The sequence below is a fragment of the Anolis sagrei genome, chromosome 5 (assembly GCF_037176765.1).
Source record: "Anolis sagrei isolate rAnoSag1 chromosome 5, rAnoSag1.mat, whole genome shotgun sequence".
NCBI lineage: Eukaryota > Metazoa > Chordata > Lepidosauria > Squamata > Dactyloidae > Anolis > Anolis sagrei.
Window position 1 is genome coordinate 33533341 of NC_090025.1, and position 12633 is coordinate 33545973.

At 37.8% G+C, this 12633-nt stretch overlaps 1 protein-coding gene across 2 annotated transcripts in view; it reads right to left on the minus strand.

The window, feature by feature from the left end:
• Window positions 1-3076: 3076 nt before the first annotated feature.
• The window catches only part of LOC132776899 (bifunctional heparan sulfate N-deacetylase/N-sulfotransferase 4), a 152674-nt gene continuing 143117 nt past the window's right edge, over window positions 3077-12633 (minus strand). For both annotated transcript variants that reach the window (XM_060779025.2, XM_060779023.2), the window contains 4 exons: window positions 11070-11179; window positions 9444-9546; window positions 7227-7716; window positions 3077-3495 (listed from right to left, as the gene is read on the minus strand). In XM_060779025.2, the coding sequence (XP_060635008.2) occupies window positions 7597-7716; window positions 9444-9546; window positions 11070-11179 (333 nt within the window). In that variant the 3' untranslated portion in view covers window positions 3077-3495; window positions 7227-7596. The remainder of the gene's footprint in view (window positions 3496-7226; window positions 7717-9443; window positions 9547-11069; window positions 11180-12633) is intronic.

Below are 12633 nucleotides of genomic sequence, written 5' to 3' on the forward strand. Positions count from 1 at the left end.
CCAGTTGTTCCCAGGCTGCAATTCCCTTCAGATCTAGCTAGGATAAAATAATGCTGGTAACATGTTCTCTACCTTGATGTACTATCTCACCACAATCTCCCATTTTTTTTCCAGATTACAACAATTATTCAGAAGAAAGGAGACAAAAAGATTGTTTGAGTTGTTGCGACAAAGCATTTCACTGTTTTAAGTACATAATAAAAATAGCAGCAGTACACATAAAGTTCAGTTTCCTAAAGGACCAGGCAGTGTGATCTGACTCTAGGAAGGGGGCAGGATGAAGGGCAAATGGTCAACTGTGTGCTTAGCACAGCTAATAATAGCAATAATACTTCATACTACTATAGAAAGTTCTATATGAGAGGAGAAAAAGGTCATAGGAACACAGAGAATGACTCTTGGGTGGTTGCAGATTTGCTCAGTGTGCTTTTGACATTTTGAAAATCTCAAGTGGAGGGAAGGGAAGGAAGGGAGACGGAAGAAAACTGTTTGGGAAAGTAACTATCAATTGTTACTGGATTGATGAGTAATGGAGTCACACAAACAAAAGGCTCAGTGTTTGTTCAGACTGGCCAAATGTCTTGGTACGTGCTGGAAATGGCACTTATTGGAATTTTAAAAATAAAATCAGTATGATGCACATTCTGTCCTAATACATTTCTCATGGATTTTTTTTTTTGGGGGGGGGGGGGGTTCTCACTGCAACTTTTAAACCTCCCCTGGCTTGTTCCTTAGTTGTTGATATAGGCAGGGAGGGTCAGTGTGGTGCAGTGGCTTGAGCATTAGGCTACTACTCAGAAGACCAGGATTCAAATCCCCATTTATGAATACACACTGAGTAAGTTACAGTGTCTCAGAAGAAAACCATGGCAAACCTTCTCTAAACAAATCTTGCCTTGAAAACCCTGCAATAGATTAACTTTAGGGATATGAAGAAACAACTTGAAGGTAATCAGCAAAAAAAGTTCATATTTGTATGGATTCTCTGATGTCTTTCCCTGTTTCTGGGCAGCCTGCTGGTGAAATGCTGCATGGGAATGTCATTTTTTCCAAAGTTTGCCCTCTGGTACTTCTTCCCACATTACGTTTTCAATTGCTATATTGAATGTTTCTCCTCCTCCTCCCCTTTACTTTACAGTCATAATGCTAAAGTGATATAGTATCTTAGCACTATAACTATGACATTTTAAAAGCATTAAATGTGTGAAACAGATGATGTGGATACTGGGGGAGAAGTACGAGGAGAAAGTATTGAGTTTAAGGTATGATTCGGGGGGGGGGGGGGAGAACTCCCATCCACACCACATCTCAAGAAGGAAAAAGTAGAACACCTCAGTATATTTGGTGCACAACTAAATGAGATAGTGGAAATAACTGTTAGGAGGAATGTCATCCAGGATTAGAATAGTTTGATGTTTACCAGAATTATTGGGCTATCCGGAGGAACTCTAAGTGAACACAGACAACTTGGAAAACTTGCTTTTGGATCACAAAACCCATGAACCAGTGATCATGATGACTTGATTATTCTGGGATTTGTAGCACAACTGCCCCCCCCCCCATTTTAAAGTTTTACAGAAAGCAATAGCATTTATGAGCCTATGATGGTTGCTTCACTCTACAGTAGAGTCTCGCCTATCCAACCTTCTCTCATCCAATGTTCTGTATTACCGTCCGGATCCACAACTGTTTCAATACATTGCAATGTTTTGGTGCTAAATTTATAAATACAGTAATTACTACATAACATTACCATGTATTGAACTTCTTTTTCTGTCAATTGGTTGTAAAACATGTTTTGCTGTTTAATTTGTAAAATCATAATGTAATGACATTTAATAGGCTCTTCCTTAATCCCTCCTTATTATTCAACATTTTTGCTTGCCCAATGTTCTGCCAGCCCATGGTATATATGTAGCTGTTATAATGCACCATGATCATTGTATTTGATATAATCCTGCAGTAAGTTTTTCTGTCTGTTCTGACAGTAATTGGCAACAGAAACTGATCCAAAATATTTCAGAAGCATGCATCAACATGTTTTGCTGTTTAATTTGTAAAATCATAATGTAATGACATTTAATAGGCTCTTCCTTAATCCCTCCTTATTATCCAACATTTTTGCTTACCCAATGTTCTGCCAGCCCATTTATGTCGGATAAGAGAAACTCTACTATACTTATAATTGTAGGATTGATCCTGACTTATACTGTGCATTGCTTCTGTGTACGTTTGAACTGAGACTTGCAAGATGTTTCCCTGAAGGCCACTAATATAATCATTCATCTCTACAAACCATTAACACACTGTGCTGTTAGTGAACATTAATGAAGGGAGATGTTGACAAGCTGGAATGTGTCCAGAGGAGGGTGACTAAAATGATCAAGGGTCTGAAGAACAAGCCCTGTGAGGAGTGGCTTAAAGAGCTGGGCATATTTAGCCTGAAGAAGAGAAGGCTGAGAGGAGACATGATAGCCATGTATAAATATGTGAGAGGAAGTCATAGGGAGGAGGGAGCAAGCTTGTTTTCTGTCGCCCTGGAGACTAGGATGCGGAACAATGGCTTCAAACTACAAGAAAGGAGATTCCACCTGAACATGAGGAAGAACTTCCTAACTGTGAGAACTGTTCAGCAGTGGAACTCTTAACCCCAGAGTGTGGTGGAGGCTCCTTTTTTGGAGGCTTTTATACAGAGGCTGGATGGTAATTTGTCGGGGAGTGCTTTGAATGCAATTTTCCTGCTTCTTGGTAGGGGGTTGGACTGGATGGCCCATGAGGTCTCTTCCAACTCTAAGATTCTATACTTGTTCATGTTAATATTTCCTGTAAATAGCTGCAGAGATGAAAGCAGAGGCAAATTGTTATTTACATAATGCTCTGAGTGGAAAAAAACCCCTATTACTTATTCTTTAGATAGCACATTAGAAGAACCCATATATCTTGAACTGTTCAAGATTTGTCAGTAGCTTAAAATCTAAAAGCAATGACCACAAAAAGGGGTGTGTGTGGGCTCTGGAGGCTCAAAAGGAAGACATCCAGAAATCTCAAGGAAAGAATGAGAGGCTAAGTCCTAGAATAGTGCAGCAGAAAATTTTATTCTGTAGAAGTGAGAAAAATACAATGTATTTACAATTCTGTGTCCATTCCCTAAACAAATTCCCAAATGAACTAAAAATACTCCAGAGGGATTGGAAGTTATGTCCCCTTCAGTTCTTGAATCAAGTATATATCCAGGCAAATGGGATTTGCAACAGTTAGATAGAAAACAATTCATTTTCAAGGCAGTTAACATCAAAGTGTATATTGAAATCATTTTCAATGGGATGATTACGTTTTCTATAGCTATATCTTTAAAAAAAAAACAGTCCTTGCAACTTGGCAGATGTAAGAGTTTATGTCATTTATGAATCTGTATTCATAGTTGGGGATGCAGGAGTGATGGGGAGCATCCAGTCCTTGGATCCATATTTTAGAAAACTGCATGGAAAGGATGCACTAGATGAAAAGAAAAAGAAGACGGTTACACATATATAGATAATTTTGGTTTTTTATTATATATTTTCTGTAGAACAACTTATTAAATCAATAGCACTTTAACTGGCCCTTCCCAAAGAAATATGGGAACTTGCATTCCATGAGAATGCAAAGAGTTGTAACTTAAGGTAAGGCTAAACTAACATGGACTCTCAGAATTGAACACTAACTCTCTCCATGATCCAAAAGGATTCTGGTGAGTATCCTGCTTTTTGTTGCCTTAACCTGGGTATCTCTTGCTTTCAGCAGAGTTGGAGGACTTCAGAGTTTACAGGAAAATTTGGACTATCACAAGGCTTTACAGCAGTCTGGACAGCTGCATTGGATCTATTATGATCCAATCCTGTCTATACTGGGCAGCACTACCATCAGCCTTTTCATGCATTTATCATTGAGAAGGAAGATAATGGTTTTCTTTTTGTTGACACTGATCACAGAGCCCCATTCAAGAATTTGTTCATACTATTGCATCTACTAATGTCAGAACGAGGTGTCCGCATGACTAGCAAGGAGATAGTCACAGCAGAAAACCCAAAGTATCCCTTGCCAAACTGCAAGTCCCAGAATTCCATAGGAAGGAGCTATGACAAAGTGGCATCAAACTACTATTGTTGTGTATTATGCATATTCTCTAAATCAGTCAATTGAAATCAAGATTTGAAGTTGTTGTTTCATGCCTTAAAGTCAACTTCAGCTTGTGGGGACCCTGTCCTAGGACTTTCTTGGTAAGATTTATTCAGAGGATTTTTTCCATTGTCCTTCTCTTGGTCCAAGGGAAGGAAACATGACAAAAATCATCTAGCGGGTGTCCATGAGGGTCTTAGCCCAACTAATTGGCCCAGTGCTAATTTCAGTCATACCTCCATGGGAAATGTATTTTAGTTGGGGCACCACAATTGGAAACATTTTCTGACCTGCTTTGTTGACTGGCCAAAAATCTTGGGATTTGGAAGAAGTTATACCAGTACTCATTGGCTGTTTATAGATAGATAGATAGATAGATAGATAGATAGATAGATAGGCATTTTTTCTAGTTTTGCTTCATGAATTTCTGAGACTTGCTGGATGGATAGATGTTTGTTTGTTTCCCATCTTGGGAATTTTTTACATACGGAGATACAAATTCCTATATCTATATTCATTTTCTCAGTTTCTTCTGTATTTTTGGGTGGTTCTACTGGTAACGTGTTGAATGGGGTTGCCACAGAGGTTTTTCTATCACTCCCTGTCCTCATTTTATTTCAGGTTACCAGCTTAAGCACTTTCCTTTGCACTGGATCTATCTACCCATCTATGACATTTCTGAATGATTACATACAAAACACACTGATAATGAGATATGAAAAGACATATATTGTTAATACATATTATTCATTCATTAGCTTCATTTACAGATTCTATACAAACTTGATACAAAGTACATTCATGGATATAACTTCCCAGAAGTTTCATGGATTTACTTTGTTTTGAGAATTGTGGGCTTATTATAAGAAAAAATGTTATTAGTTATGTGTTATTACTATATCAGGTCACAAAACTGAACTGATATCAAGAAATTTTCACTGGAGACAAATATTTGCCTCCAAGCATAACTCACAAATGGTCCAAAATTAAGATGTTAGATTGTCAGCAAATGGGTCTGAGGCTTTGGCTATATTTCAGCCTGTTTGATTATTGCTTTGGGTGTTGGATGACATTATTACAAACTATTTAATAAGATTTTATCCTCCCCAAACAGTACTACTAGTGCTTAATATGATAAATTTTCTGATATTTTCTTCTGTGGTTGGAAAAGTGACTAATAACTAAGAGCTACAGAGAATGTACAATATTTCCAGTACGTTTCACTGCTTAAGCAGTACCTAAATGTAGGTGAATTGTAGTTCACCTACAATTAAAGAGCATTCTGAATCCCACAAACAGCAGAATTGGGGCCAATTTCCCACACAGAATCCCCATGACCAACAGAAAATACTTAAGGCCACCCAGTCCAACTCTCTTCACCAGGGCAAGAAAATGTAATCAGAGCCCTCCTGACAAAAAGCCATCCAGTCATCAATGTAGATAGATAGATATGATTCACAGACAGAGACATATAGATTTGAAATGGACCCCTAAAGAAGGACAATAATATGTTCCATGATCCAGAGTAGGCAAACTAGACAATCTCTACATCAACACTGACAAAGAAACAACAAGAAATACTGTTTACCCACAAGGATAAAGAAATTACATATATTAGAAACCATCACTTTCTCATTACTTTATTTTGCAGATCACCAGACTGGGCCACAGCAACACATGGCCGGGGACAGCTAGTACAACATAAATCATGTTGTTCATATTCTCTAAGGAATAATGATTTTGAAAATGCATACACAATGGTATTCCAAGCTCTGCCTATTTTAATCCTTCAAAACAGCAACAACTGAACTTTCCCCAGTTTAATTCATGCTTTCCAACATAATTTTGGGATGCTCATGTTCTTTATATTAAATCCCACAAGATCCAAACTTTGGATTTGTCTATGTGTTGACTGTCCATTCAAACACTGATGGAAGCCGTCTTCTCTAGTTGGGACTAGCAAACATGATTCCAACCATCAACTGATTGTGAATATATTTACTATCTGTCACAGGTGCTTCTTTTTTAGTTATGTGTGGGTTTTACTACAAAATTGTTGTGAGATCTGCAGAACATCAGGATCTCTTCTGGTGGCTCTTGAAGGGAGCCATATGAAACCAATGTTTAAGTGAATTCATTTTTGTTTGCTATTTAGGTGCTATCTTGACTGGAAACATCAGACATACCTTTAAGAAATGACAACTAGTGCAAGGCTTTCACATGTAGAAATGCAGGTGGCTTTATCAGAAGTGAGATCACAATAGATCAAATGCCATACAACAGGGATGAAAATAAGGATCCGTGCAGAAATGCACAAATATGGTCAACATATGAAGGGTTTTGGAAGTCACTTGATGTGGCAATTGTTCCTATATATTACACTGCCTGTGCTGTGTGGCTAACCACACAGGCAAAGTCATTTTTATTATTACCAAAAAGTAAGAAAGAGTTGTGGGTCTATGACAGTGTAATCAGCATGTAGTTCTCATTTATGCTGCCCCTAATCAGCATAGTTGGGGATGTCTGGAGTTGCTATAGCTTCCGGAGCACTACACATTAACCACTACTACTGTATGGTGAAAACCACATTGTCCCTTTGTTGATAATTATACAAGACCTGGCAGCCTTCAAGTGCCATGTACTTGTTTGGAGAAAAAAAATAAAGTGATTACTGTAAAGCTACAGTCTTGAACAATAATGTGCTGTGCTGATACACCAAGGCAATCTTTTATAATTGTTGGAATATATTTTTCTCATAGAAGCTTGAAGTAAAATGGTTTTACAATATACCTAAACCAGAGGAGAGTAACCAATATGCGTGTGTAACTGAATTTCTTGGGCCATGTATTGTGCTCTTTTCTGTCTGTATCATTAAGAAAGAAGAATGAAATAAATGGGCATGCAGCAAGCAAATGTTCCTCCAAAGGAAAGATTTTTGGATAATATAACTACATTTATTTTTCTTGATGGGCGGCAATCCAGGTATCTTTAAGATCAGTTCTAAAATAACAAAGGAAGGATGGGACAGAAAGCTGACTAAAACGGCAGTTGTCAAGGAAATTACAAACCTCACAATCCTCTGAGAGATGTTTCTATCCTTTTGCTTGTGTCTTGACAGACTGTAATTTGTCATATATAATGAAGAGTATCGATCATAAACACAATTTCTGTGACTTTTCTGGTGACTGGAATATGTGTGAGTCCCAGACAAGATAAAGAACAATTCCTCATAGCTCGAATGTTTTTTCTAGACCCAAAAGCTGATACCACACATACATTTATAGCTTTCCCTCCTCCTTTTGCTGTGTGGCTTTATTTCTTATTTTATTAATTTTGAGGAAGAATTATTAATGTGGTCTTTTACAACTGAAAATCCATCAGTAAAGCAAAGGGTGGTACAGTGAAGGAAACTGGATGAGGTACAGTCTCTTCTTGGTGCTATCTCAGTTTCTGAAGCTCTTGTCTTAGCCAGGATGGCAAAGGTTGTCCAAGTCTGTGTAGCAATTTGGAAAGTTCCACGTTGTGATCTCTGTAGTAGTTTGAAAGGAATGCCCTAGACTGAAGGCGAAGGAAATAAAGAAACTGTCAGGTATAATTAATAACAGTGGACACTCCTGTATCAAGATATTTATCTATAAAATCCCATGATGGAATCTTTTTTAGGTTCTGAAAGAATATGGCAATTTATATGCATTCATTAAATAGTGTAACGTTTTAAACATCATGAGTACAATACTGGATAGGAGTGCTGAAAGTACAATGATCATCATACTAATCATACCTGAATATGATTCTTTGTAAACCCTAGTTCTTTTAAAATAAAATGCATTTCTTATGAAATTAGTTACTTTGTTTCTCCTAGAATACTTAAGGATATTGGATAGACATGTTCCCATGCCATGGTAATGCAGTGTGTTGACCCTGAAGAAAAATCACAGTTAAAAGAAACGGAAACAGCAGTTTGGAGTGCGAAAATGTTAACCTCTTAGTGCCAACATGACCGGATCAAAACTAGAATTCTTATGCTCCATCTATAAAAAGGAGGCCTAACCATGATTGCCATATATATTTGTGTATGAGACAACCACATATGTAAGTTAAGGACAGATTTGGGGGCTAAATTATGGATTTTGATGTGACCCATGGAAAAGTTGATGGTCAATCTGTAGAAAGGTGAAATGCCAGTGCCACTTTAGGGGCTCAGCCACCCCTGATCACTGTCATCATCATTTTCTTGCCCGGGCATTCACAAAGACTTTTCACCACTCAGGCCCCATCTACACTGACTGTATAATTCAGTTTCTGAATCCAGATTAACTGCTTTCAACCAGATTATATGAGTCTACACTGTTATATAATCCAGTTTAAAGCAGATAATCTGGATTATATGGGAGTGTAGATGGGGCCTCAGAGAAGGCTAGAGAGCTCTCACCACCATTTCCTGCCCAACCATGCAAAAAAGCCAGGAGCAGTATAAAGCAGATTTAGTAGAGGGGGTCAGTATTTAGCCAAAAAATTTCCTTCTAGGAATCTCTAGGTTCTCCATTGTGAGCCTATGGTTAATTTCTTCCAGGATCTGGCTATATATTTTGAAATAGAACACCTCTCTGGGAATCTCTAAGCCCTCCAATGCAATTCGATAGCTAGCTTCCAGTTGGCATCAACTATAGGGTCATATTGGAAGCCCTAGGGCCCTTCCAGACAGGGCCTAAAATGAAGGTTCCGTTGGACTTTTACAGGGAACATTTTTAGCCAAACAAATCTGCAAAAGCCAAAACCACAAACTTAGAGGGACAGCTTTAATGGGAAAACAAACAAACAATGCCTTCGGTAAAAGAGGATTAATTCGGGACAAAGCAGATAAACCTTGCTTTATCCCAAATAAATATGATAGATACCCCATTAGATCCAGGCCTTCCTGAAATGGGTATAATGGGATATAGGCCTTGCGGGGACGGACTACTGGGTAGTCTTGCGACTACCCAGGGGTTAGTCCCCACAGCCCATCTTGGTTCTTTGGGCCCCATAAGCCCAGAGAACTGAGGAGGGCATCTCCCATCCACCCCCCCCCCCCCGCCAATCTTTAAAGGTAAAGACAAAAACTCACAGCAAAATAGATTTTTTAAACCCACTTCTGCATGGGTTTTCCCCATGTCTGGAAGCATCCTTAGACATTCCTAGTGAGTTGTATCTGATATAACAAAGGAGCCATTTCTTTATTTCTTTATTTTTTCACTTTCACAGTGTAAATTCAATTACAAGGTTAGATACATGGAAAAATGTACCTCTTGATCCATTGGTGGATATTTCCGGCCTTTGCTTTTGCCCAGACACTTTGTCTTTCCACTCTCAAGCAGCTGACACCAAAATCCTTTCTGAGGATCAAACCTAAAAAATTATCCTAAATTAAAATAAGACCTCTGCAGAGCAATTTGTGGACAAGGAGCAAAGCTAAAGTAACAGTGTTAACTTGCCTGTTTAAAAAAGCCGTATCCTGATCCACATTGATAAAGATACACTAATGATTATTTAAACACACCCTAAAACCATAGTTGTTTTTAATATAATGAATTAATGACTATGCTTAATTTTAAAATATTGTTTGGGGATTCAGGTGGTGTATAAAACAGTGCTGAAATATTGAATCATTTTTCATTGGAAGGTATGCATTCTATTTGGCAAATGCCAAAATTTGAAAAAGCTGAAATATTACTAGTTAGAGTATTACAATAATTAATACACACACATACACACTCTGGGCTTATTCTGTTAATAGCACTGCGTATATACACACATATTTGAGCACATTTGAGACAAAGAGGGATTTCTTTTCTGTCTCAGTCTATTACTGTTCTAATCCACAGCCTTCTAATCACCCTTCATAAAGGTATCAATTAAAATTAAATAAATCATTTATTAAATGGATACTTTAAGAAAAAGATTCATTTCTAGCATGGATTTCCCAATCTCTTTTTTGCATAGTAAAGTAGTTTTGCTGGCTTTCGGTAATTTCCCAAGAGGAGAAGCAATATTGCTGTATGCATAAAGCTGTAGACTGATGGTCTGAACAATATATCTGTTTAAACAAAATGTGTTTTTTCCTTGAGCATATTTGAATTAGTTTTTTAAAAATAACCAGAATGTATGAAACAAAAGTAAATTGCAGTGGATTTATTATTCTGGATTAGGAGTAAATACTGTGTATTTACATCCCCATGGAAGCCGCCCAAGTCCCTTCGGGGAGATGGAGGCAGGGTACAAAAATAAAGTTGTTGTTGTTGTTGTGTATAGTTTATGACAGATATCAAGGTTTTGCAGTTTTGTCATGTATTCACACAAACATTTTCTCAAAATATATAATTTTCTTTGGAAAATTTCTAAGTTTTTTTTTTTTGCACCAAGCCCACCAGTCTATGTCCTGCTATGTTCCCCATCTATGTCCCCCCCCCCCTGTACATGGAGGAAATTATTCACGGGCACATTTAAAGATGCAATAATCAAGCATATATATCTCTACTCCTTGTACTTGAACACCCATCAGCCCTAACCCTCATAGGCAATGCTAAATAATAATGGGAGATGCCATCCAAACACTTAATTTGTAGGCTCATAATTTCCAGTTCATGATCAGAAGAATAAATCCAGTACATGAAGAAACCCAGTAAATAAAGACACAATTTTTGACAAAACCCTTTTCCTGTTTTTATTTATTGTACTGCTATCCTACCTTTCCATCAGAGAAAGCATTTGATTTCACTAATTTCTTTAAAAACAAACTAAATAATGAAACCACTACAAAACAATTAAAAATACCATTAGAAAAACAAGCAAACATTATACAGTTAAAATGACTTGTGAAGTACAAAATATAGAATATATATAATGATTGAGTGTAGGTAAAAGGAACTCACGTTAGGGCTTCAGAGTAATTATAATGTGGAGAAACTCCCAGAAACTTTTGAACTTCATCCATGATACTAGCAGGGTCGCTTCTTAGCTGCTGTCCATCAATAATTAGCAACTGTATAGGCAAACGGGCATAATTATAATGCACAATGTGTGATATAACATAGAACAATTGGTTTTTAAAGACCAGTTTGCCATGAAATCTTCTTTGCTATAGCATGGTATATGTAGCTGTTATAATGCACTATGATCATTGTATTTTATATAATCCTGCAGTAAGTTTTTCTGTCTGTTCTGACAGTAATTGGCAACAGAAACTGATCCAAAATATTTCAGAAGCATGCATCAAGTCAAGTGAATAAATAGTTATGATGTTTTTCCACATTCCTATTTTTAGCTTGACCGACTACAGAGTACAATCATATCAGAAGAGACAAAAACACTAACTATCACAATTTGCAAGACGTAAAAGCAAAATCATGTGAAATACATTGTAATGTGACTACTGAGCAGTGCAATGGAGGGTAATGCCAGAGACAGTTCATTGTAGCCTTTTGTAAAAATACACAACAACATTGAATTATATACTTCCTGACCTAAGCACTAATATTGGGGGGCGGGGGGGGGGGGGATTTCTATTTCAGTGCCTTCATAGGCATGGTAGGTAGGAGTGATTCCAGTGAGACAGCTCAATAGTTGTCTGTCTGTTTGTCTGCCTGTCTGCCTGCCTGCCTGCCTTCCTATCCATCCCTCCCTCCCTCCCTCCATCCATCCATCCATCCATCCATCCATCCATCCATCCATCTATCTAAATACAGCCATTTAACCCAGAATATCAAGGCAGGTAATCCACAGTATCTGCTCTGAACTGGATTATCTGACTCCACACTGCCATATAATCCAGTTCAATGTGAATTTTACGCAGCTATGTGGAAGGGACCCAAGAGAGCCATTTTGCTATGGAAACAATATGTGAGGCAGGCCCTCTTAGAGCTGGAGAAGAGAGAAAGAAAAGAAGAAGGAAGGAAAGAGAAGGAAGAGACAAGGGAGGGAACAAGGAAGAGAAAATCAAAAGAGTCAAAGAAGGAAGAGAAATAAAAGGAGGAAATGTATTGCGAGGGAAAGAGAAAAAGAAAGACAGGAGAGGGGAAGGGAGGGAGAAAGAAGGAAAGAAAGAGAAAAAGAGGGAAAGAAAAGGAAGGAGAAGGAAGGGAAGGAGAAGGGGAGAAAGAAAAAAGAGGGAAGGAAGAGAAAGGATAGGGAAAAAGATATGAGGGAGGAGGAGAAAAGAAAGTGAAAGAAGGGATGAAAGCAGGGGGTACTGGCCCCTCTGACACTTTGTCAATGCTAGTAAACAAGTAAAATTCACAGTATTTTCAAGAGAAGTGGCAGCTTATTCTATTATCATTTTTATATATAGATTATGCCAATTACAATTAGTTTGGTCCTTGTGTTAGAGTCCTCTGCTTTTAGCTGACAAAAACAACATGGCTAAACCAGAATTCCTGCATCTGTTAAGAAACTGTAGGCTGCTTTTAATGTTTCCATGCTGGATATTGCTCCTGAGAG